This window comes from Pseudochaenichthys georgianus, chromosome 9 (assembly GCF_902827115.2).
Source record: "Pseudochaenichthys georgianus chromosome 9, fPseGeo1.2, whole genome shotgun sequence".
NCBI lineage: Eukaryota > Metazoa > Chordata > Actinopteri > Perciformes > Channichthyidae > Pseudochaenichthys > Pseudochaenichthys georgianus.
The window spans coordinates 7,393,344-7,421,158 of record NC_047511.1 but is presented as its reverse complement, the minus strand read 5'-3'; the positions used below and the strand labels follow the sequence as shown (position 1 = coordinate 7,421,158).

General features: G+C 40.9%; 1 protein-coding gene and 1 pseudogene across 1 annotated transcript; both read left to right on the top strand.

The window, feature by feature from the left end:
• The first annotated feature begins 727 nt into the window (after positions 1–727).
• Positions 728–6,738, top strand: LOC117452182 (actin, cytoplasmic 1-like; annotated as a pseudogene).
• Positions 6,739–10,127: 3,389 nt separating this feature from the next.
• Positions 10,128–14,232, top strand: LOC117451874 (actin, cytoplasmic 3). Its single transcript, XM_034090224.2, has 9 exons — positions 10,128–10,215; positions 11,432–11,556; positions 11,673–11,801; positions 12,331–12,441; positions 12,562–12,646; positions 12,780–12,941; positions 13,028–13,219; positions 13,430–13,611; positions 13,729–14,232. The coding sequence occupies exons 1-9, from the start codon at positions 10,134–10,136 to the stop codon at positions 13,870–13,872; spliced, it is 1,212 nt and encodes a 403-aa protein (XP_033946115.2). The 5' UTR covers positions 10,128–10,133; the 3' UTR covers positions 13,873–14,232.
• Positions 14,233–27,815: the final 13,583 nt, after the last annotated feature.

The window sequence follows — 27,815 nt, the reverse complement described above, 5'->3', positions numbered from 1 at the left end:
TGAGTATAGCATTCTGAACATAAATCACTAATATATTGTTCTTACTCAAATCTATCCAGTGAGTGCATGGACCGACGTAAACAAGAAGATTTATTTGAATTTTTTGTCTGATTATCGGATTTGAATAATGTTGGGAGTCTAATGAATATTTCAATAAATATAACATGTTTTCTATATTTTCTAGCTTGAGTTCGAAACTTATTTTGATGATTTTGAGGATAATACCATGAATTGCAATTATCTTAACCAATTGTGTTTTTGATATTGTCCCGAAAACCTGTCATACAGTGTTATCCCAACAATCTTTGTGTTTTCCAGGCCAGTTTTGACTTATTCAGCGAAGCAAAGCAGAAGACCTTTGTGCAGCACCCGACATTCTGCCAAAAAGGAAATGCAAAATAAACAAATATAAATAAAGAACCCTCTTTAAATGTCTTAGTTTTTCATTAAACACTTTTGCAAGTTGTCTCCTCCAACAGCAGAACATATATGAAGGAGTAATCATTTATTGATTGGTTTCTGAGGGATCGTTTTCACATCCACGTTGCTATTACACTTCCTACATCTTTACTCACTCTTCCGGTTTTTTTGGAAACTAGTTTGTATGGTTTGCATCCACCTCCTGACAGATGCCTGCTGCAGCCAATCAAAACGCGAGCTGAGAGAAACTGAGGCATCCTGCTCATCTGGACCAATGAGAGTGCCCGCTGGGATAACCTCTCCTTTTATGGACAATGCGTCAAGCCCCACGAGCGTGAATAAAACCTGTGCGGTTTGGCTCTTGATGTCGCATTCACCGAGCTCAGCAGTGCAGAGAAACACCCTCTTTACTTCTCCGACAGACACACCAGAGACTCACCTGCACAGGTAAGAACCAGCGCTGCTTTTTCTGACAAGTTTAAATAGAATTGACTCGAAACTAAATTGCTCGCGCTGAGTTTTAATGAAGGAAACGGACTTATTGATCAGACTCATCAACACTGACTCACTTCAGGTGTCTAGCAGGCAGGTGATGACAGCTTGTTTAACCAATGAAACTTTTAAACACCCTTGAAATGCGTTTGAAATATCAATTGAAGTCATTCTGAGACAGTGTAAATAGCAGATTTTTACCCGGGTTTTTTAATTAACCGAAGGGGTCCAGCTATGTTCATAATACCTGAACTATACTGTAAAGAGTTTTTTTGTTACCCAAATATTGAACTACTTCCGGGTCAGTTTAATTCAAGTATGTCTCTATCAGGCAAATGGCTCAGTTCTTAAAGGGACAATTCTATATATTTTTACCATCATTTTAATCTGCAGTTAAAAGGGACACTTTGTGCAAAGGGTACAAAACGTAACATTTTGGATGAATAAATCAGTAATGTTAACAGAAGACTGAAATACAAATGAAATAATTGGTGAAGTCACTTTATTTCCATTAGATAAGGGAAGGACATTTTCTGGGACCTTTTTAATTTGTGTTTGAGATGTGTAAAGAGTGTTTCAGTAAATGAGTGATACTGCTGAGGAAAGGGCTGCTCCCTTCTACAGCTCTCACTTCCTGTTTCAGACCTTCCAGAATGATCCTGAAACTTGATTTAATTTGTGGCACCATAATAGCTTGGAGGCTTTGGGTTTTTTACTCTTCACATAAGTCATTAGTACAGTTATGAAGACATTAAACGCATGTTGCGTAATGACTCTGGAATTCAGACAAACGGAGGCAGGTCTATATCCTGCCTGAACTTGTTTGAATTGCCCTTAAGGGATGGGACTAACAAGTCACATGGGTTGAGTTTGAGAACTTGAAGTGCCACGCCTGACTAAATGTAATTCCAGTAAGATATGCAAAAGATGTGCTGAAACTGGTTTCTGTTTAATCTCATAGAGAAATTAACAAGTGCTTAAGAGTTAGAGGGGCATTCCTTACTCTTCTTGCATAACTTAAGACTTTCTTAGTTGTAAAAGTCCTCAAGTCTTATATTTAATGTTTTTAAGTTTGTAGGTGGTTTGACCAAAGACTACTTACTAAATACACAAAAATAACAAATAAAACAAACTTACGGGACTAAAATAAGTCATATCTTATTGTTTTTTCAGAAATGGAAGAGGACGTTGCAGCCCTCGTTGTTGACAATGGCTCCGGTATGTGCAAGGCTGGTTTTGCCGGAGACGATGCCCCCCGCGCCGTCTTCCCCTCCATTGTCGGTCGCCCCAGACATCAGGTACCAACATCAGCATGACTGTAACCCTGCTTCTTGTGACTTCAAATCCCACCAGCAGTTAAATGCAGAGTAACTTCTGACTGTAAATGTTTGTGTGTGTGTGTGTGTGCAGGGTGTGATGGTAGGAATGGGACAGAAGGACAGCTATGTGGGAGACGAGGCCCAGAGCAAGGGGGCATCCTGACCCTAAAATACCCCATCGAGCACGGCATCGTCACCAACTGGGATGACATGGAGAAGGTGAGGACATTTCCATCATGTTTGCCTGAGTTCACCCACATGGACCAAGATCAAAATGTGTCACCTGCACAGTTGAGTGACGGGAGGTCCAGACGGTTCTGTTACTGTAGTCGTGGGAAACTCTCCTGCACTGTCGAAACTAGACTGGGTGACATGCACGTCAAACATCTGAACTTTAAACCTCAAATGATCAAACATTTCCTGGAAAGCTTGAACTGGTTTAATTGACCAGCATGACTGAATCTTTGCGTCTGCTGAACATCATGCAGACATGTACACATTTCAACGTATCGGTCTGGATGTTTAGCCGCATCAGACCTACACTATTGAAACACTGGAAAGGCCTACCAGACAATCCTTTCGCATGACTTTCACAAGTATTATGTGGGACCAAAAGAGCTTGTATTGCTTATGATTTGATGTCACTGTTGGTGAAGTAGAAAGATATTGTAATATTAAATGGAATTTCTTCAGTAAACGAATCAATTATTTTGACTGTAATGAACTACTCCGCTCTCCTGTCCTTCAGATCTGGCATCACACTTTCTACAACGAGCTCCGTGTTGCACCTGAGGAGCACCCGGTCCTGCTGACCGAGGCTCCTCAACCCCAAGGCCAACAGGGAGAAGATGACACAGGTGTGTGCACGCTTTGGTCACATCTGGTTTAATCTCTGAAAGGTTTCTTAGGTTGTACTGCCCTTTGGGTCAGCTGTTAGAGGCTTCCACTCTGACACCGGTTCTTTCTCTTTGGTACAGATCATGTTTGAGACGTTCAACTGCCCTGCCATGTATGTGGCCATCCAGGCCGTCCTGTCTCTGTACGCCTCCGGTCGTACCACAGGTGAGAACTTAAAACATGTATGACAGCAACATCTATCGGCCATTAAAAGTACTGCAGCCAAACCAATTTCAGTGTTGCGTTTCAAATTGAAATCAGTAGTGTTTTTTCCTTACATTTTGTTCTTGTCTTGCAGGTATCGTGATGGACTCTGGTGACGGTGTCAGCCACACTGTACCCATCTACGAGGGATACGCTCTGCCTCACGCCATCCTCCGTCTGGATCTGGCTGGCAGAGATCTGACTGACTATCTGATGAAGATCCTCACTGAGAGAGGCTACAGCTTCACCACCGGTACAACCTCCAAAGGCTCTTCACTCTGAATATTTGTCAATTGTTTATTAGTTTTATAACAAATTCCTTTTCCCTCGAACTCCAGCTGAGCGGGAGATTGTGCGTGACATTAAGGAGAAGTTGTGCTACGTGGCTCTGGACTTTGAGCAGGAGATGCAGACCGCATCTTCCTCTTCCTCCCTGGAGAAGACTACGAGCTTCCTGACGGACAGGTCATTACTATCGGCAATGAGAGGTTCCGATGCCCCGAGGCACTCATGCAGCCTTCCTCGGTGGGTTACAATCATAAACAGACTGTTTCACTAGAGCAAATGATCCTCCTTGTAAATCCAGATGATATTGCTTTAATTCTTGTAGCTTTCAAAGATCTTGTACAGTTTCTTAGCATTTTTTTTTTTCAGTAGGGATGTGCAACAGTTAAGGTGGGGTAGGTAAGTTTGGAAAACCGGCTCGAGATCGCTAGAATTTGAAAATACACAACCGGAGAAAATCTGCCACTTCCTTACAGAGCCCTCCTCCAACACACACGAACGCGCACATGACCAATGAGGGCACGAGATAAGTTTGTGCCCCGATGGAAGGCTGACAGGCAGGTAGGCCATCCGTTGTACTTTTTACAGTATTACGGCTTCTACAGATGACATTTTTTTATGGATATGTTGTCAAAGCACTTAAGATATTCATTGCTATCGGGATGTTAAGAGCATTCCATGGAATATAACAAAAAGTGTATCTCGAGCCGGTTTCTGAAACGTACCTACCCCACCTTTAACAGTGTGGTTATCAATATAAATATATTTGTTCTGTTCACTTTCCATCGTCTTGGACAACACAAGTCACAGAACATCAGACGCATTTCTACTCAACTTCAGCATCGCACCATGAGGACAGAGAAATGAGATTCACCTTCTCAGGTCTCATGGTTGTTCTAATCATTACTCAATCATCCACTCCGTTTTCCAAACAACAGGAGCTGGTCTGAGGTGAGTAATGTCTGTACAGCGATTTAAAGGGGCCCTATTGTTCTATTTTGGGGTTTCCCTTTTTTATATAGGTTGTTGTGATCTCCATAGGGAGTGTGGGCGTTTCTATGCTTCCATATGAGACTGTATTTGCTGGATAGGGTTACCAGAATATCATCTGCATATATAGACAGCTTCAGATCATGATTAAAACACCTGTGAGATCCCTGTACCTTCAAATTGCGCATTTTAAATGTCATTTTCTAACATTCAACAAACAAAATAATAAATGAAAATAATTTGGATTTGGAATATCCTTCACACAGAACATTTCCCTCTCTTTTGCTCTTACGCCAACCATTTTACAATGGCCCTTCTTCCCGCAGCCTAGTTTCTGTAGAGAATTGAAACCTGAATATAATCTCTGTCAGCCAACAAACTGTTCCTCTGACAAAGACTGCGTTGGATTATTATCAGGTTTCAGGTTTCATTGATTTATTTCTAAAAAGCTCTTTCTGAACCAACAGATGATTCCCAAGCAGGCAGGCAGGAAGTGTCTCCTGTGTTCACACCTCCTTTGGTCTTTGTTGTGTGGTTGCATGTTCACCAGTTTCACAGACAGTGTGTGGTTTGACAGACTCACATTCCCGCGGCTCCTCAAACAGGCCTGAACCAGCCGGAGAATGTGGACAATCCTCTGCCTGACTCCACGGCACGATGTTTATGATCCGAGGATGGAGAAGGCATGACCGTCATACTCTGCCTCTGATTGGAGAGGTGAGACAGAACGTCACATCTTTGCAAACATTTATAAATGCGCTGATCCATCTCCAAATCCTCAGTATCTGCCACACAGACAGAATGGGTCCATCACTAAGACGAACTAACTCTGTGGAAAGGTGTCTCCAGCATCATAAACCAAACAGCTACTCGTGTTTTTATGCCTTTTTGTACCGTACTTTATATTTAGCATATTATTGGTTGCCTCCAGAGTGATGAACTTCTCTTCAGTCCATATAAGGAAAGCCGACTGTCAGAAACTCATTTACAAGAACACCTATTTTATGTCTTGTCAGAGCAGAACCGCAAAAGTCAACATATATGTTGTATGCATCACTTATGTACTTCTATACTTTAATGGAGTTTAAAGGTATTGTAGACTTCAGATTTTAAACATAGAACACCCAACAGACACTGTCAATTTGCAAAGGTATCCGGTACCTGCAACCTCCAGGTAAAAGTTCCGCAGGTCTATTGAAAGTACCCCCCCCCCCCCCCCCCCCATTTTGTTGGAGGAGTGCCTTTTGGTTGACTTCCAGCTGAAGTTAAGACCTTACAAGGACAATATGAGTAGAAGCTTCAGTTTAAAGCACAGGAGGCGTGGTCCAACCTGGTGAGGACAACCCCACACCCCGCAGACTCAGGTTACACCCTGAAGTCCTGGTCCAGGTAGAAGTTTGAAATGGGAACAGATTCTGAGGATCAGAAACATGACTTTATATTGCAGTACAAAAAAAATAGTGCAGTGAAAGAGAGGCACTTGAGGAAGTGAAATATTCTGACATGTCTGTGCAGGTTCAGGGTGTGGACACAATAACTGGAGCACTGCTTTCCAGAGTCAAAGGCTTTATTGTCATATGCACAGTAGCTACAGAGTAGATATGGCAATGGAAATCTTAAGTCCCGAGCTCCTTTACTATTCATTTAAGAAAAGAATAAAATACTGCAAGAAGAAACAGCGTAGAATACAACAAAGTGCTAGATTACCTTTCAAGACCAATGTGCAAGTCATGCAGATGAAGCAAACTATACATGTCACACATGTTTTTAAATAAGCTAAATGTTGCAGAGAATGTTGTAAGTGAACAAGTACATGCAGGAGTCTCCATGCATGTAAATAGAATGAGTCAATTCAAGACTGTACAGTAACACCGTGCTGGTAATGTTCACTTGAGGTCACTGCAGTCGGCTGTAGGTGCAGATACATGGAACATCCAAATGTACAAGTTTTAAACTTTGAATTGTTCAGTTTTAATATACTTCATGTTTCATATTGGCCACTCTTTTGTGGCAGACAGTTTGTGTGCACACAAGGACAGACACATTCAAGTGCAGGGACCAGCTGGTGTCTGTGATCAGCAGCTACACGACAGGCTTCACCTTCACCTTGCGTGTTTCCCGCAACAGTTAGGGCCAGACGTATTTCTTCCTTTCTGCTTTGCTGTGAAACATGCCTTTGGGAAGGCCGTCCTTTTACTAAACAACAGACGTTTATATCATGTCATAGTTGGGGGTATTTGCTTGACCCAAAAGAGGAAGGGTTAGCGAATAAATAGCAGTAGATAAGAAGAGAAAAAGGAGAAGACCTTAAAAAGATGAGACGGTAACAACTGAAAAAAACTACAACGGCACATTTTTAACTTGATTAAAAATGTAATAGCTTTTTTGGCATGATTGATGTTATAAAACAGATCAAATGGGCCGCAGCAAAGATCTCAAGTTTCATTATTAGATCAGTTTTGGCGTCAAAGAAAGTTCATCATCAAAGGTTCAAACACTACAAATTCGATATACCTCTCATGTGTTTCATTTTTCATTATTTTATTATTTATTTCTAAACATCCGCTAAGATTCTAAAGATCTCCAACCAGCTATCATTTAGGGAGATGATGCACAAAACAGCAAGGTTGCAACCAAGAGAGAGAGAACATAGTAGAGCAGACACATTGTAATGAGATGAACTCACGTCGTCGGTCCTGATTTGCAGGATTTACTTGCAGCTTGATAATTAAATAAAACCAAGTCCACCCGAGTTCTTGCTCTCAAGCTTTTGTTTTCAAATCATTACGTCAGTAGCAGAAAGAAGAACCTGACAAACAAGACTGATTTACATGACTGGTTGAACACTGAAATAAGCTGGGGTTTCACACATGACTGTGATCTACACATGTATCAAAGCTTTGCAATGTGGAACTTTTAAGTTGCTTTTAAAATGTACTTATTTTGTGGCATTTGTTCAGTGCTCCATTTAAAGCATACACTTTACATCACATGTGACAAACTCAAGGCCCGGGGGCCAAATCAGGCCCTTGGTGGATTTAATTTCGGCCCACAGGATCATTTCTAATTACTATTAGATCTGGCCCGCCGGTATATTGCACGCACACCTTCACTCCATCCTGAGGGTCTCCTCGGCTCAGAGCCTGACCCCAAACATTGATGACCTTTCACCCTGATGAGACGCCAAGTATCTGAGCTAGCATCTCAGAGCAGCACACTGAGTTCAATGGATGCTTCCTTCTGCACTTTGTTTCTCACGACAACAGGCCATGTTTGGTTTTCTCTTTGAGGGGAATAGTTTTGTTGAAGCTGTTGTTGGCCTGTGGAGAAATGTAATCATAAGAAATGACTCTGGAAAAGCTGCAGATAGAGCCATAAGAAATTAAAGCAACTGATTATTTAATGTTGCATGTTGTTTTAATAGGCAATAATTTAAAGCTTTGTTAGTTCCAGGTTTAATTTGTTCAGTAAGTTCATTTCAATACGTTTTGCAATAAACATTGAAACCAGTCCGGCCCTCGACTAGTACCCATTTTTTAATGTTGGCCCACTGTGTATTTGAGTTTGACACCCCTGCTCTACATTGACAGACAGTTAATATAGTTGCAAACAAGATTATTTTAGGTTATTAATCAACAGATAAAAACATTTCGTTTTTGCAACTCTCACACCTTTTCAGCTTTTGGTTTTGTTTGTTGTGAAACCCAGTGCAGAAGCTAAATCAAGGGCTTGTCGGGGCCTTGATGTTGAACAACAATGACATGAAACATTGTGTGCACTAATGTAATGCATAGCGTCCATGATGTGGCTGAGGTGAAGTGTCAGTGCGGGGGCCGGGCCATGTTGATGAGGCCGGTAGCGGAGGGGAGAGGTATTGGTCCTGATGGAGCGCAGCCTCCTGCCAGAGGGGAGGGGGGTGAACAGTTTGTGTCCAGGGTGGGAGGGGTCGGCCACTATCTCCCCTGCCCGCCTCAGGGTCCTGGAACATCCTCTGCTGGGCTTTTTTGGTTGTTCTGCTCCCCTTTGAGGTCCTGGGCTATGATGCTGCCCAGGAGCGGAAAGACTCCACAGCAGTGACTTGGGAGTCACACAGAGTGATGTCACCTTTAACTTTTATCAAAAGATAAACCTGAAATGCAAGGAAAAAAACACATTACCAAAAAGGAAATAAAGAGTGCTGATCTCCTCTTAGCTTTCTGCTACCAACACATGAAAGTTACTTGGGTTTTAATATTTAGTCTTAAGGGTTCTCTTCATTGTTGAATGAAGCTACATTACAAAACTGACCACAAACCCCTCAAAACCCCCCCTTGGTAAAAGTGCCAACTGTAAAAGGGATAGGTATGAGATTGTATCGTGGATGGGGATAAAGAACAATAAGTTGATCAAGATTCATTCCTCGTAATAATGAATGATCTTGAATCAAAACAGAGTGTTTAGCGTGCTATCTTGGTGCACAGGAGTAAAGGAGTTTTAGTGCAAGAAAACAGACTCATTCATTGTTATAATTGTACTTCGAACATGTATCCTCTTTTATGCAAGGCGACCTTATTTATGAATGTTCTTTTTTCACAAAAAATGATGCACACATTTGCAAAATATATCTAAACAATGGAATATAATATAAGTTTCTTATTTTAATTTCAGATAAAGTGGTTGTATGTTGTAATGCCATTTAAAAAATTGCGCAATTAAGCACGTTTTTTAAGCTAAATCCAAAGCTAGTCACCCTATTTTAGCATTATGAGTATAGCATTCTGAACATAAATCACTAATATATTGTTCTTACTCAAATCTATCCAGTGAGTGCATGGACCGACGTAAACAAGAAGATTTATTTGAATTTTTTGTCTGATTATCGGATTTGAAATAATGTTGGGATCTAATGAATATTTCAATAAATATAACATGTTTTCTATATTTTCTAGCTTGAGTTCGAAACTTATTTTGATGATTTTGAGGATAATACCATGAATTGCAATTATCTTAACCAATTGTGTTTTTGATATTGTCCGAAACCTGTCATACATTGTTATCCCAACAATCTTTGTGTTTTCCAGGCCAGTTTGACTTATTCAGCGAAGCAAAGCAGAAGACCTTTGTGCAGCACCGACATTCTGCCAAAAAGGAAATGCAAAATAAACAAATATAAATAAAGAACCCTCTTTAAAATGTCTTAGTTTTTCATTAAACCACTTTTGCAAGTTGTCTCCTCCAACAGCAGAACATATATGAAGGAGTAATCATTTATTGATTGGTTTCTGAGGGATCGTTTTCACATCCACGTTGCTATTACACTTCCTACATCTTTACTCACTCTTCCGGTTTTTTTGGAAACTAGTTTGTATGTTTGCATCCACCTCCTGACAGATGCCTGCTGCAGCCAATCAAACGCGAGCTGAGAGAGAAACTGAGGCATCCTGCTCATCTGGACCAATGAGAGTGCCCGCTGGGATAACCTCTCCTTTTATGGACAATGCGTCAAGCCCCACGAGCGTGAATAAAACCTGTGCGGTTTGGCTCTTGATGTCGCATTCACCGAGCTCAGCAGTGCAGAGAAACACCCTCTTACTTCTCCGACAGACACACCAGAGACTCACCTGCACAGGTAAGAACCAGCGCTGCTTTTTCTGACAAGTTTAAATAGAATTGACTCGAAACTAAATTGCTCGCGCTGAGTTTTAATGAAGGAAACGGACTTATTGATCAGACTCATCAACACTGACTCACTTCAGGTGTCTAGCAGGCAGGTGATGACAGCTTGTTTAACCAATGAAACTTTAAACACCCTTGAAATGCGTTTGAAATATCAATTGAAGTCATTCTGAGACAGTGTAAAATGCAGATTTTTACCCGGGTTTTTTAATTAACCGAAGGGGTCCAGCTATGTTCATAATACCTGAACTATACTGTAAAGAGTTTTTTTGTTACCCAATATTGAACTACTTCCGGGTCAGTTTAATTCAAGTATGTCTCTATCAGGGCAAATGGCTCAGTTCTTAAAGGGACAATTCTATATATTTTTACCATCATTTTAATCTGCAGTTAAAAGGGACACTTTGTGCAAAGGGTACAAAACGTAACATTTGGATGAATAAATCAGTAATGTTAACAGAAGACTGAAATACAAATGAAATAATTGGTGAAGTCACTTTATTTCCATTAGATAAGGGAAGGACATTTCTGGGACCTTTTTAATTTGTGTTTGAGATGTGTAAAGAGTGTTTCAGTAAATGAGTGATACTGCTGAGGAAGGGCTGCTCCCTTCTACAGCTCTCACTTCCTGTTTCAGACCTTCCAGAATGATCCTGAAACTTGATTTAATTTGTGGCACCATAATAGCTTGGAGGCTTTGGGTTTTTTACTCTTCACATAAGTCATTAGTACAGTTATGAAGACATTAAACGCATGTTGCGTAATGACTCTGGAATTCAGACAAACGGAGGCAGGTCTATATCCTGCCTGAACTTGTTTGAATTGCCCTTAAGGGATGGGACTAACAAGTCACATGGGTTGAGTTTGAGAACTTGAAGTGCCACGCCTGACTAAATGTAATTCCAGTAAGATATGCAAAAGATGTGCTGAAACTGGTTTCTGTTTAATCTCATAGAGAAATTAACAAGTGCTTAAGAGTTAGAGGGGCATTCCTTACTCTTCTTGCATAACTTAAGACTTTCTTAGTTTGTAAAAGTCCTCAAGTCTTATATTTAATGTTTTTAAGTTTGTAGGTGGTTTGACCAAAGACTACTTACTAAATACACAAAAATAACAAATAAAACAAACTTACGGGACTAAAATAAGTCATATCTTATTTGTTTTTTCAGAAATGGAAGAGGACGTTGCAGCCCTCGTTGTTGACAATGGCTCCGGTATGTGCAAGGCTGGTTTTGCCGGAGACGATGCCCCCCGCGCCGTCTTCCCCTCCATTGTCGGTCGCCCCAGACATCAGGTACCAACATCAGCATGACTGTAACCCTGCTTCTTGTGACTTCAAATCCCACCAGCAGTTAAATGCAGAGTAACTTCTGACTGTAAATGTTTGTGTGTGTGTGTGTGTGTGTGCAGGGTGTGATGGTAGGAATGGGACAGAAGGACAGCTATGTGGGAGACGAGGCCCAGAGCAAGAGGGGCATCCTGACCCTAAAATACCCCATCGAGCACGGCATCGTCACCAACTGGGATGACATGGAGAAGGTGAGGACATTTCCATCATGTTTGCCTGAGTTCACCCACATGGACCAAGATCAAAATGTGTCACCTGCACAGTTGAGTGACGGGAGGTCCAGACGGTTCTGTTACTGTAGTCGTGGGAAACTCTCCTGCACTGTCGAAACTAGACTGGGTGACATGCACGTCAAACATCTGAACTTTAAACCTCAAATGATCAAACATTTCCTGGAAAGCTTGAACTGGTTTAATTGACCAGCATGACTGAATCTTTGCGTCTGCTGAACATCATGCAGACATGTACACATTTCAACGTATCGGTCTGGATGTTTAGCCGCATCAGACCTACACTATTGAAACACTGGAAAGGCCTACCAGACAATCCTTTCGCATGACTTTCACAAGTATTATGTGGGACCAAAAGAGCTTGTATTGCTTATGATTTGATGTCACTGTTGGTGAAGTAGAAAGATATTGTAATATTAAATGGAATTTCTTCAGTAAACGAATCAATTATTTTGACTGTAATGAACTACTCCGCTCTCCTGTCCTTCAGATCTGGCATCACACTTTCTACAACGAGCTCCGTGTTGCACCTGAGGAGCACCCGGTCCTGCTGACCGAGGCTCCGCTCAACCCCAAGGCCAACAGGGAGAAGATGACACAGGTGTGTGCACGCTTTGGTCACATCTGGTTTAATCTCTGAAAGGTTTCTTAGGTTGTACTGCCCTTTGGGTCAGCTGTTAGAGGCTTCCACTCTGACACCGGTTCTTTCTCTTTGGTACAGATCATGTTTGAGACGTTCAACTGCCCTGCCATGTATGTGGCCATCCAGGCCGTCCTGTCTCTGTACGCCTCCGGTCGTACCACAGGTGAGAACTTAAAACATGTATGACAGCAACATCTATCGGCCATTAAAAGTACTGCAGCCAAACCAATTTCAGTGTTGCGTTTCAAATTGAAATCAGTAGTGTTTTTTCCTTACATTTTGTTCTTGTCTTGCAGGTATCGTGATGGACTCTGGTGACGGTGTCAGCCACACTGTACCCATCTACGAGGGCTACGCTCTGCCTCACGCCATCCTCCGTCTGGATCTGGCTGGCAGAGATCTGACTGACTATCTGATGAAGATCCTCACTGAGAGAGGCTACAGCTTCACCACCACCGGTACAACCTCCAAAAGGCTCTTCACTCTGAATATTTGTCAATTGTTTATTAGTTTTATAACAAATTCCTTTTCCCTCGAACTCCAGCTGAGCGGGAGATTGTGCGTGACATTAAGGAGAAGTTGTGCTACGTGGCTCTGGACTTTGAGCAGGAGATGCAGACCGCATCTTCCTCTTCCTCCCTGGAGAAGAGCTACGAGCTTCCTGACGGACAGGTCATTACTATCGGCAATGAGAGGTTCCGATGCCCCGAGGCACTCATGCAGCCTTCCTTCCTCGGTGGGTTACAATCATAAACAGACTGTTTCACTAGAGCAAATGATCCTCCTTGTAAATCCAGATGATATTGCTTTAATTCTTGTAGCTTTCAAAGATCTTGTACAGTTTCTTAGCATTTTTCTTTTTTCAGTAAGTGAATTCATCAGGGTACCATCATGGCCGTGTTGTTTTGAAGTTGACTGACACAAAGTGAACTCTCTGTGTGTTAAGGAATGGAATCTGCTGGAATCCATGAGACAACCTACAACAGCATCATGAAGTGCGACGTGGACATCCGTAAGGACCTGTACGCCAACACCGTGCTGTCCGGTGGCACCACCATGTACCCCGGCATCGCTGACCGCATGCAGAAAGAGATCACCGCCCTGGCCCCACCCACAATGAAAATCAAGGTAAACATTTAAAATAAATCTATGAACAATGTATTTTCTTTTAACGTTGCGTTCAAATTAAACAATCCATCCCGTCTGTATTTTCTTTACCACATACCTGTTTTATCCCCCCTTCAGATCATCGCTCCCCCAGAGAGGAAGTACTCTGTCTGGATCGGCGGCTCCATCCTGGCATCCCTCTCCACCTTCCAGCAGATGTGGATCAGCAAGCAGGAGTACGACGAGTCCGGCCCCGCCATTGTCCACCGCAAGTGCTTCTAGGAATCTCCACATCTTCCTTCCCAGTGGGGAAGTTGCAATGCTTTTCAGCTGTTCCATAAAACTACAACTCAAAGATGGGAAATGCCAAACCAAGCTGACTGGAGATACTGTTTACGTTTTAATTTCCTAGCAACTTGCCAAAACTTCCTGCAAACACCATTTCTGAACATTTTCCACTAACTGTGCTTATGACTTTCCCGCCCTCTGGCGATCAACTGCTGTCAATGGAAGCACTTTCTTTTTCTATTGATCTTTCTACCTTTTATAAATCCAATGCACACAATTCCAAATCCATATCTGGCTGTTGTATCAGTGTTCTAAAGGATTGTCATCCTAATAAATGCCAACATTTGATGTTTACAGCTTTTCTAATGTCATTATTTGCAGCTGAATTTCACATTATTCTCTCACAGGGGAAAGTCCCACAATCAAACCCTAGGAAATAAAGAGTACAAAAATATGGCATTAATGGAAGCATTAGAACTAAAGTATGCTGCTCTCGATGCTAACTTACAACACCATTACAGCGATTCTGTTGCGCTCCAAAAAGACCTGATCAAAAAATAAATGAATTCTCTCCTCAGCTGCCGTTCAGAATTTCTTATGCACAGAACCAGACACACTTACTACTTACACTCCACCAGACCTAGCCACCTGCTGGCCTTGAGGCTTCGGACCAATGAACATTTTGCTAATATTTTTAGTGTTAAATCTATAGATACCTATGTTGCAAATGTATTATCTTTTCAATTTACACACGGCATCTATTGCACGTCTGTCCGTCCTGGGAGAGGGATCCCTCCTCTGTTGCTCTCCCTGAGGTTTCTCCCATTTTTCCCTTTAAACTGGGTTTTCTTCGGAAGTGTTTCCTTGTACGATGTGAGGGTCTAAGGACAGAGGGTGTCGTATTGTCATACTGATATTCTGTACACACTGTGAAGACCACTGAGGCAAATGTAACATTTGTGATATTGGGCTATATAAATAAACATTGATTGCCGCTAACTTCCGGAAAACTATTGAGAGGATCTGCGGCTAGCAGTCTGGTTGCAGCATAATAGACCATTCGTGATGGACTTTTAAAGGTAAGAAAACATTTAAAGATTTATATTGCGGATATTATCAGAACATCTGAATCAAATTAACTACACGTGTGTATTATCCCTAAATCAGTATATTTAGGTTTACAGATAACGGATTAGGCTAGCATACCGGATAAAGTTAGCAACACACGTCAACCACGAACAGCCTATTAATCCGTTCTGATGTTATTTCTTCCAACGTTGTGGAATTAGAGAAAAGGGGCTTCTTAACGTGCTTTTATCCGGAGTGGAGGGAGTTACATATTAGTTCAACATAACATTGGGGCGTGTGATTGTAGTGGGTGGAGGTGGTGAAATGAGGATATCCATCTTGGAGTTCAAGCTAGTATAATATAGTTAACGTTACACAATAATAAGGAAGAGAGCTATTTTTGTGATACAACAAGGCGTTTAGGACAGAGTGTGAATACACATACTATACAGAGATGCTGTATGAGAAACCAATGTGAGTTTGGAACAATGTAAATCTATTCTAGTAGACCTCAACAATGGAATTAGGATCAGTAGAAATGGCCATGACATGTGACCTTTAAAATAAATACATCTATATTGATTCTGACTTTTCTACATCAATCTCACAGGTGTATCATTGCTTTGAGAAAAAAGATTATTAATTTACCCCTTTTAGAAATGAAGATAGTCATTTGTTCTGGGCATGTCATTTTCGAGCCTGAAACCTGAAAAACACGCTCAGGGCTTAACAGGTTAATACATTTGAAAAAATTGATCACAAAAAAAAAAATATAGCATTAAAGTACTCATAGTGCTCAGTTTGAAGAAAGGACCATTTCCGAATAATATATATATTATAGGATTCTATCATTACTGTTTGGGTGTGTTAATCATTTTAAAGATGCTATGCATTGAGACTATTACATATATTAAACTGCAACAACAAAAAAAGAACGTGTTCTATCCTAAACAATAGTTTTCCAAAAAAATTATGAATGAAATGAAACGTGGTTACTGTGAGAAAAAATTAAGCTCATACAAAAAAAATTATGTAATTAATGATTATAACAAGAATGGGAATCATATTGCATGCACATTCTCACAGCAGTCAGGCTGCAGATCACTGGACAGGAAGCCCAACACTTAGAATAGTGTAAGATATATTTCTTGATAAAACAAAGGATGAGTAAAGTCAGCGACAAGCTTAACAATTATATTTGGAGAATATGTGGGTTATTAGGACTGACAGTTTTTCATTGTCAATGAACTTGAGAAACATGAACACACACTGATGACTGTTGCAACTGCCAGTCATTTTTAAACAGGGTGAAAGCTAGTTGGGATATGTAAACTGAATATAGAATACCTTAACTTGCAAAATACAACAAACTTTAGAAGCATTTATTGTCATTATACATGTATACAATGTGCCACATAACCAACCATGTGTAACGCTGTGCCAACTTGAGCGAGCACAGGGTGGAGAGGTCGAGCGAGGGAGAAAGGGAGAGAGAGCGTGTGCACGGACTGGAGCAGGAGTTTGAGGGCTTGAGAGTCAATTTCTCTTCAAAATATAATTGATATGCATGTCAAATGTATTTTTCTGTGCTCAAAAATGTTAAATTGCGCGCTCAGGATAGAGGCACACAAATAACGCTACTTCAGCACCATGGATGGACAGCGACGCTACACATCAACCAAGCAGAACCAGACTCATATACTCATATACTCCTATGAGTCATTTAAAACCTTTAATTAAAAAAGCTGTGAGAATGTTGCATAATGTACTAAGAACAAACAATGTATTGAGTCAAGGCTGTTAACATTTAAAGATGTATTAGAATATCAGACGGTTTTAGTTATGCAGCAAAAAACAGAATACTGCCAGAAAATATACAAATATAATATGCAAATTTGTTTTAATTTCAGGGGATGAGCATCAGGAGGAAATTACATGTTAAGCATCAGTTTGCACGTACTACTTGTTGTTGAATAAATCCTCAATAGGCGCATTCACACCGCAGTACTTTTCCCGCAAACGTTCATGAGAACTTAGTTCATGAGAACTCTTTTGTCGCATTCACACCAAAAAGAGCCGGTACTAAAATTAGTTCATGAGAACCTTTTTACCCCCTCGAAAGTCCCTGCTCTCTAGTGCGGCTTTCACACCAGCGCTTTTCAGTTTCTAGCTCCGAGCGGGAGCTTTTCTGGTTCAGCTCCGGTTTCCCTTTTCAGCTCCCGCTCTGTGCACACCGCCCACTGGCGCCCCAGAGCTGCCCCTGCTGCGTCATGACGTCACCGTTTACATCGCTGATTTGCTCCCCAACGGCAGCCATTACGGCGCTCACAACAACAACTGCGTCGGGTCGATGATCGTGTTGCTTTTAATCACACGAAGCCAGAATAAATTGAATAACGACTTCTCCAACCTTATACTTTGCTCCAGAGTGCCGTGGTTCATTGTTTATGAATGTGTTTCTGCAGCATTTACCGACCGCTGCAGTGCTGGCTGCTCTTCCACAGGAGTTTATTCTCCCGTTAGCTCCCGGTTAGCTCACACTGCAGCGGCCGCTCTAAAGTATTCACTGTCCGACTCACACAAGCAGCTGATGCATATCCCCAGTTCCCCTTAGCCTAAGTGAATGTGTGTCAGTCTGAATTGACACTGTTTGGTATCACAACGCTGTTATGAAAGTTTCTCTGGTATAAAACGGGTGATGTTAGCATAGCAACCGAAGCTAAACTGACTACTTGCATCCGATAGCTCCAATAATACAAAACAACACGTCTGCCTCTCTCCACAATGATCGATAACAGTGAACGGATGGTCAAAGTAAGGCACAAATAAACAGAATCACACGAAGCCTTGTTAGTGCTGCCTGACTTTATAAAGTGTGTTTATAGGCACTACTGCTTGTAGGCAGGCATAACAGTGTTCAGGGGAGGTGGGTTTAGTTTCCTGCACGCCTCGACGTAAGAGAGACGTAAGCGACGTTGCCTCTTAGCTCCAAAGCTCTTGCCTCTGGACCGACACCGGCGCCGCTGCGGTGTGAACAGGAAAACCCGGCGCTTTTCAGGCTCTAGCTCCGAGCCGGAGCTGAAAAGGCGCTGGTGTGAAAGGGGCATAGCAGGGACTTTCGTGGGAGAAAAAGGTTCCTATGTCTGATTGGCTGGGCGGATTGCAAACCACGCCCCGTAAAACTAGTGCTATATTTTTTACAAGTGGGGGATGGACCAAACATCCTTTAGGGGGGTCGTCGCCTCCTCAAGGCAAGGCAAGGCAAGTTTATTTATATAGCACTTTTCGACGCAGGGTAATTCAAAGTGCTTTACAAAAAAGAAATGAAAGACATTAAGCATTAAAAAAGAAAAGCTAATAAAATAAACATTAAGGAAAAATACATGGATAAAAGTTACAGTGCAGTCTAAAATATGAATAGTTCAATTAAACATTACAAGAAAAAGTACATGGATAAAAGTTACAGTGCTAATAAAATAAACATTAAGGAAAAATACATGGATAAAAGTTACAGTGCAGTCTAAAATATGAATATTTTACTCAAAGAACCTCCCTTAGGAAATCCGAACATTTCCGTCCATATATTTAATTTAGACAGACTTTCTTCACCATATTTTGCTCGCATGACATCCACAATCGGACCCTCAGGAGGCTGTACACACCCCCTCCCCTGCTTTGCTTCCATAACAAAGTCTTTAAAGTGTTACCAAAACACTCCGTGTTACCAAAACACTATTTTTCATCCGTCGATGCCAGATATTCCAAATATCTCTGCTTTCGAGCAGTCCCTCTCATAAATGTTAGGGGAATTTCTTTTTTAAATATTGAAGTTAAAAGCATCAATCTGGTGCACTTTGAGAGCAACATTAACCCTACCTTAATAATACCTTAAAGAGGACATATCATGCTATATTTGAACAATATATTGTAGGGCCATACCTATATAAAGTATATAAATAATTTTTCTTTCAAAATACCAAACAGATCCTGCATTTTAGCCATGCCTCATTTCGCTCTATTTGCTCTTTCCAGCGCTGTTTTTGCAGGGGGCTGATTCTGTGAGCTGCACCACGCCCCCCTTCAGGAGAGGGGCGCGTGCTCTGAGATCAGCTGCTGGGCTGCAGCGGGGAGAAGAGGGGGAGAAAAACAGATCTCCGTCCTCCGTGTTTTATTCTTATATTATTATATAGAGTCGTTATTCATTTGTTTTAAAGCTCAATAAATCACAAAGAAGACCTTTGACCGGCACTTTTCTAATTTTGTCCGGAAGATTTAAACTTTAACGGACATGTTGACCGGCGAAATAAAAATCTAACTGAAACTCTGCCGCCCGGTCCCCTCGTTCCTTGGAAGAGCCGGAGAGGAGGGTGTTTGTCATCTGCTGGTGGACTACTGGAGAGCATTACAGCGAGGGAGGGATTGCATCGAATTACAGCAGCGGGAGCAAACGCTTGCCTCGGGGAGGGAGAAAAAGAGCCAGAGCGGAGAATAAACAGAAGGGCAACCATGTGCGGGAAGTCTTCTTCGCTGCTTTTGTGGCAGACTACAGCGCCACTTACAGGCCTGGCATATGTACTACAGCGTCTCCAGCGCAATGGCCGGCCGTGGCCCAACCCCACATTCCCCTGATAGGTGGAGAATTGACCAATAAGCGGAGCACCACTTCTGTGACGTAGAAAATAATTCAAGATCAGTCTGTATCAGATCCGTTGCAGCCCCGTTTTTAGAGATTTGGGTATGGAGGAAAAGAGAGAGGGTTGTGTTTTCTGACACTTGGTGAGTTCCCTGGAACAGCGGGGACTAGGGGTGTAACGGTTCACAGAAGTCAAAGTTCGGTTCGTACCTCGGTTTGGGGGTCACGGTTCGGTACGGTTCGGTACAACAAGAAAAAGCAAAAAAAAGTCCCAAATGCATAATTCCAGGTTTGTTGTTAATTACTTTTGAACAGTAGTGCAAGTTTCAGTTTAAAAATAAGAAACTCTGACATTTTGAATAATTAACTGTATTAAACAGTTAAAAACAAACCACAAACAGTACCACACACACTCAGATGGCCATAGTATCTATAATGGCTGATGTCAAACAAAAAGGTTTCATCAAGCTGTAAAACTAAAGAGAATGTCTTGAAAATATTACATCATAAATAATAAGAAAGTGTTTCAAGAACGCAAAGTCGTTGAAAAAATATGCCAAAAGCTTCCGTTATTTATTTTGGTCTCTCGGCTTTCATGTCTCTTGGCTTCTTAAAAACAGCGGGGATCAGCTGTTGAACTGCTGTTGTCTTTTGCCGGACTCCGGTGATTGGCACATCTGGGTGATGCCTTCTGATGTGATTTAGCATGTTTGGCGTGTGTTCCCATTAGCATACCGCACCGCTATCGAACAACACAGACACACCGTCCTCTTCCGATCCACTGCGCATTGCTTATCGTTTTATAGATCTATTCTCATCCACCATCTTTGTTTGTGACGTAAAGAGTGTAAGAGTCACGTTTCTGAATCGGGCACTCTGAGTGGATGCAGTCACAGCCAATCGGATTCAGAGTGTTGCCTGTCAGTTCCGTTGCCTGTCAGTTCCGTTGCTATTGTTCCGTTGTTATGTGTACTGAAACGAGAGCCGGTATAATTCCACGCGCGAAAAAAAAATAAAAATAAAATTGAAATACGTTATTTTAGTGTCTTAAAAGTAGACTGAGGTATGAAGGGTTAACATTACATATTAGAATAATTTGTAGTCATGTTCTGTATACATACTAACATATAAGGGTATTGACTTAGTGTGGTTTATCTTTTTGTCGCTGCTTTTAATTGAAACTGAGCCGTTGTGTTCATCAGTAAAGTGGAACTTCTGTGTGAACTATTCATATCTTAAACTGCACTGTAACTTTTTATTCATGTATTTTTTCTTTTAATGTTTCTTTTATTATCTTTTACTGTTTTTAAATGCCTTTGTCTGAATGTCTTTCATTTTTGTAAGGCACCTTGAATTGCCTTGTGTTGAAAGTTGCTATATAAATAAACTTGCCTTGCCTTGGTTACTCCATGTTTACTAGCTATAAGATTAACGTTACAGTACATCACTCTTTTTCACTTCTTACTCAGTCAGCCAGAGCGCAGATATCACCATTAGATTCACAAACCTGAAACATCCATTTCTTCACTGCTGGTGATGACATTGTTGTCAGCTGCTGATACTGCTGCTGCTGCTGCTGCAGCTTGTGGCGCCTGCTTCGATGAAAATAACTTTCTAATATCCATAACCTTATAGGCTATTAGCTTAAAACTCGTCAGGCACTAGGAAGGATCACTTCTTCTTCAGGGCAGGGAAGGCTACGCAGTACGCATGCTCTAATGTCCCGCAGAGGCTGCCTCTCTGGTGGACTCCGGTGCTGCACATTACTCCCGAGACATTTAAAGAAAACATCCGGGGCTTTTCAGAAAACATCCGGGGCTTGAGCCCAAGTAGCCACCCCCTAGCGCCGCCTCTGATCCTCGCATTAGCATTATTAGCATTAGCCCAGCGCAGAAACGCAGAGAGACTAACTTATGGCAACACAAAATAAAACATGGGAGCGGTGGAGATGAGGAGGTGTCGGCGTTCTGGCGATTTACTCGGAAGGCTTCAGTAGAAGCTGCTGCAGTAAACTGACAGGCTGCTGTCTCACTTCAAAAAAACACACACACGACTCAACCCCGCGAAAAATCAGTCTCGCGCACAGAGATTCATTCGGAATTTCATAGCAAAATTAAAAAATTATATTATACTAATGTTTCAACATAGTTTCATACAAAAATAAATGGTATGACAAAGCCCTACAAATAACAACAATAAACATAATAATACAAAAATTAAAAAAATATTTTTATATAATAATTGTTTTTAATCAGCACTGATTTCTCATGGGCGGGCCCAAATCCTGGATGGGCGGTCCTGGCCCCATGGGGCCCGCCCATGACGCCGGGCCTGGGCTTCCCGACAGTTATTACATGAGAAACATTTGTTGTTTTAGTCAAAAATAAATACAGATCTTAATATAAATCAAACATGAAAAGCATGGAGACATGTCACAAATACTAATATGAACCTGAACATGAGCAGAGTATGTCCTCTTTAATGAAAATACTTACTTACTCAAGATTTAACACATGTTTAAGGTATTCTTACCTACATAAACCCAATAACCATTTAAAGATAAATAGTGATCTGGACGGTATAAATGTACATGAAGGCCAAGCAGGCCATAAGCTGCTTACGTGACGAAGGAAATCCTGAACAGACTCAGACTGCAGGTCAGAGGTCAGATGTATTTTATGGTGCTGGAACAGGAGTAGATCTTTATCCACACCATTGATAATGTTCTAAAGGTTGTTCATAATAACATACAATTCCATCAGCTATTTATTTTAACATTTGACTGCAACTGAATATAAACTTAAATGAATAAATAGAATTCAAAAATACAAGATCACCAATAACTGAACAACTATAATAATGGGCAAAACCATAAACAGATTCAGAATACTGTTTTTATCTGCAGGGGGAATTCAATTGCATAATAGTTGCAATAGGAGCTCCAACAGGCCGTTTAGGAGTGAATACACATACTTCACAGAGATGCTGTATGAGAAACCAATGTGAGTTTGGAACATTGCACAATGTAAATGTATTTTAGTAGACCTCAACAATGGAATTATGATCAGTAGAAATGGCCATGTCATGGGACCTTTAAGGCCTCAGACCTGCGTGTGAGTTAGAGAGCTGGTGTCAGGTATGATGGATAATGACGTTGGCCTCCTGATCCCGAGCTGCTGAGGATTCTGGTATTTCGGAGCCTGAGGCTGCCACCTGGACTCCTTCAGAAAGCTGCTGATGCCTGTGGGGACATCTTCAGAGTGGGTGGTGTCTTTGTGGGACTGAGCAGTAATTATTTTTCCCAAAAATATATCAATTTCTTTACTGTGCATGGTTGTAAAATCCCCAGTTAATTATGAATTCTAAGTGTAGATGATTTCCTTTTATTAATAATGCAATGCCCTTCATAGCCACATTATGCCAATGTCCTGTAATTGATAAGACTGTTGACACATCATTTTTTTATAATATTTTTCAGACTTAAATTGGAGAATAACAATCCACATGTATCACCAGTAATGTAGGTGTTAAAATAAAAAGCATAACCATCTCCACATTAAAAGAGTCAAATCATACACAAAGTCAAAGGTTTCCTGCTTATAAATAAAAGGATAATAGTACTTTACAGTGTTTTAAATACAAGTTATACTACTGTCATACATAATATACAGGCCACCATTGGAGTAGCATAATATTAATTAGATAATTATTTCATTTTAAATAATTTGTGGATCTACAATAATTGTTCACAGTGGCAAGTAGGTTGCAACGGACCAAAACACTTGAGTTAGGAGAAACGCGCTGCAGCTTCAAAAACGCTGCAAATATAAAAACACAAACGTGCCAAAACACGTGCAAAAGAAGAAACATTTCATAATCACAACGGTACATTTATGCAGCACTTTTAGTCAAACCTGCGCATGATTTACTCAAACAGTGTTCTGAATGCTGCCCATGTGTCGTGCAGTTGGTGTGTGTGTTTTGTCACTTGTGTGTTTTGTACTTATATCGTTTTTGAAAGTGCAGCGTGTTCCTAATGTGTGCTTCAGGCCTTTTAGCGCGCTGGCTCCTGTCAGCCATCATAACGGTCACTTTCCAACACAGATCGCCGGAGAGAGGATTAATTGGTTGACATTAATCACAGACCAGACATTTAATTAGCAGATTAATCAACAAAGAAAAATATAAATGTCAATCTACGTGAAAGAAATGCAATGCAAATGAATACAAGAGAAATATCAATATTTAAGTGTATTATGTAATTTACATAATTTCTAAGTTTCTTTTCTAAGGTCACATTGTTCGGTTGTCTTACATAATGTAAGACAACCGAACAATGTGACCTTAGAAAAGAAGAAACCAAGATATTTAGGATCAGCAAGGATTTGATTGATAGTAAAAGCTGCCTTTCATGAAGCATATTCCGGCAGCAGCCTATCCACAAACAAAGAAACACGTGAGCACATACTACTGTTTAAAAAAGCAGAAATAAAATCTGAGCTGACAGAAAATGTCCGTTTTAGTTTAACACACACAGTTAAGCTCACACACACACTATTCTATGAACATATAGGTTCACCTGCTGAATTAAAAACAGAACAAATGTGTTTAAATGTGTTCTTTTTGTGTCCGTTACTCTCCAAGTGTGCTTGTTGATTAAAGAGTTGTTATTTCTGTGACTTGACTAACAACATCCTGTACAGCTGCAAGCACCATGTCCACACTCGTCCCCACATGATGTCCTTATTTTTCTATTAAAAGACGATGCTGTCTTCATTTTATATCCTGCCTCAAAGCACTGATTGGCTGGCATGTTCCCCACCTTCATCATTTGGGCTTCTGTGAGATGTAGCTAACACTAAAAGGAGTCAGTGTGTGTGCACTGCAGTCTGTCTTCTAGGAAAGATGAAAGCCCCCTATGTACACCTTGTATATGTTCCAGTATAAAAAGGGCCATAGGTGCTCAAAACATGCACACTTTGTACATTTGTGCCTGTTAGCTTGCACAGTTTCCATCCCCCGGTTAACAGATCCAGATGTTTTTCTTTTAAGCTCCTAATGAGGAACATGCAGGAGAATGAGGTGCAGCTGGGATTGAAAGTGTTAAAGGTCCTGGAGCCCGTGGATTTATATGTCTCTCCTGCAGCTCCGCAGGGTTTCCCATGCGCATCACATCTGGGGCAGGAGGCCCTGCGTGCCTGCAGCGGCGGGCAGGCGTCTGCATGTCTGCTGTCAGGACGGACACATAAATACCTGGACGTCCAGATCCTGCTCTCACTTTCAGACCGTCCGCAGGTGGAAGACAGGAGAGAGGCTGAGAGACGCTAACATGGTCCCACTGAGGCTGGTCGCCTTCGGCTGTGAGTACCCACTCTGCTTTAGTCAAATATGCAGCATCTCTATTTGTATGTATTTATTCTCTCTAATTATGCTTCTCATACACACACTATGCAGTATATGTACATATGTGTGTGTATATTTGGAATCATGTGGGTTTCCAAGCTTAGAAAACATAGTTAGTTCATTATACATGTATAATACATATTTATTTGACTGAATAATGTAGTCCACCAGAATGATGCATTAACACGAATTGCGGACACAAAATTATTTTTTGCTTGCAATTTGATTTGCCATCTTCTTCAGGATTCTACATGTATGTTGAAATAAATTAAAATACATTCAGAGCTTAATAACAGCTCGTATCCACCACAATTCAAGACTGCTGTCATTTTTCAGATTTCATTTTGACATCGATAGGTCACAAATGCAAAAAAGTGTTAACATAAATGTATATCAAACAGTTGTATGATGTATTTAATGCGTGTTCTGAATTACAGGGTGTGTTACACCTAAATAAACTCGTGTTGTGTTTTCAGTGCTCGCTGCTGCTTGGTTTTTCACTCGTGCTGCTGGTAAGTCTGTCAACGAAACATTCAACTGGATTCAAAAGAAAAGTTCACAGTCATTTGACAGCATTTGTATAGAAAAGAAAGTGTTAAACTAATAACTTGCATAACTTTTTTACAGTTTCATAACAAATGAATACATACAGATATTTCAAATCTAAAAAACGAAACATCTCTGATCTTTTTACTGGAGATATTTGATTGTAAATACAAAAAAAGACAAACACAAGGGGCAGAAAGCACGATGATGATGATGATGAAGATGGATTTGTGATCTGGTTGTGTTTCGACAGAGGGAGAAGTCATCTACGCCTGTCTCAATGAAACCGTGGAGATATCATGTGGTAAGAGACACAGGAACACACCTTCAACACACTCGTCTTAGGGAAGAGGATCCAGTCACTGTGACTAAACACTATGACTGTTTCGAACTCTATCAACTCCTTACCAAAAGTGAATCTTGTATCTTATGATCAAGAAACCTGATGAACACAAAATGAAGCCTTATTTTTTTGTTAAAAAAGGCAACAGTTTGAGTTATTATAACCTCAGTTAAAGGTGGGGTAGGTAAGTTTGAGAAACTGGCTCGAGATCGCCAGAATTTGAAAATACACAACCGGAGAAAATCTGCCACTTCCTTATAGAGCCCGTCCTCCAACACACACGAACGCGCACATGACCAATGAGGGCACGAAATCAGTTTGTGCCCCGAGGGAAGGCTGACAGGCAGGTAGGCTGTACTTTTTACAGTATTACGGCTTCTACAGATGAAATTTTTGTATGTATTTTTTGTCAAAGCACTTCAGATATTCATTGCTATCGGGATGTTAAGAGCATTCCATGGAATATAACAAAAAGTGTATCTCGAGCCGGTTTCTGAAACTTACCTTCCCCACCTTTAAGATCACGGGAGCACAGCATGACTGGTATATGTCACAGCTCAGTCAGGATTCTTTAATGGAAGCTCCTAATGACACAATACGCTATAAATCCAAATAAAAACAGAAAGTAATGAAAGTATCACTACTTTTTCTTGCAAAGGGAACACTAGTTTGAAACCCTTCATGATATTTTTTAAATAACCCTTTAGTCCGACATTAAAATATTTAGAAACGGGTCCAATTCGACAGGTTATACCAACAGTTTAACTGTAAAGCAGATACAGGTATATCATATGTAATGTTTACTCTAAAACTGACACTTTTGTGGGGCATAAAAGCTAGTTTGGACAGGCATTAGCTCCTAGGTAAACGTCATACTCTGTGCACTGGGATACAGAAAAGGCAGAGGGTAAACCAGCCAAGGACGTCAAACATTTAACCCTCAACTCTCCAATCCGCCATTTGAACGAGCACCAAATGCACTTGTGCACTTTAAGACCATGTGCTATACTAAATAGTCAAACTTGTGGAAACTTCCTGTCCCCGGAGGGTTGATGGTTAAAAATGATGTCAGTCAGTTGGTGAGCAAATGTATTTTTCAGCAGATCAGAATCCTAGTTTTTCTAGGGCGGGTACATTTACAGTAGCAAAGGGACAGTGCAAATGAATTAAAAATGAAAATAAGTAGGCTAACATATTAAATAAAGAAGGAAGCACATGTGCAATAAAATAAAAAATGAACACACCATGCTTAAAAAAAAGGAGAATAATTGGCAGCATATAATAGGTAAGTGAACCAGTCATATGTCATTGTATATTTTGGATTTTGTGCTCCAACAATCATGTTCAAGTCCCAGAAACAAGCCTCGGATTTTGTCAAAATAAAATATTGTTATGTCATGAGACATATAGTATTACCCAGAGTCCAGAGCAGGACCTGTGTAGATAGAAGTCCATTAAATGCACATCAAGAATTCCACTTTTCCTGAGACACAGTGGTATTTGAGCTAAATGCTAATATCAGTGTGCTAAAATGTTTATTTTGGTCATTAACAAATGTATTCGACAAAAAGATCGTTCTATAATGTGGACCTCATGGCAACCAAATAACAATTCATACAACTTATTTAAATTCATACTCTGAGAAATATGAATGTTTGTAGAAAATGTCATGACAACCAATATCCAATTCAATAGTGTTTGATATGTTGAAGTGTAGAGAGAAGTGTGGGACCAAAAGATCTATCTTCAAAGTATGTGTGTGCTTGTAGAAAGGAAATGAAGAACATGGTGATCCCTTTTTGACACTCGTCTTTGTCCTCCTCCTCCTGCTGCAGATGTTGACGCTAAGATAACGCTGGATCACATCCTGTATAAGGTGGGGGTGGGGACCAGGTGCGGCGAGGGGAAAGCCCAACCAGACGACGGCCCGGACACCTACTGCTC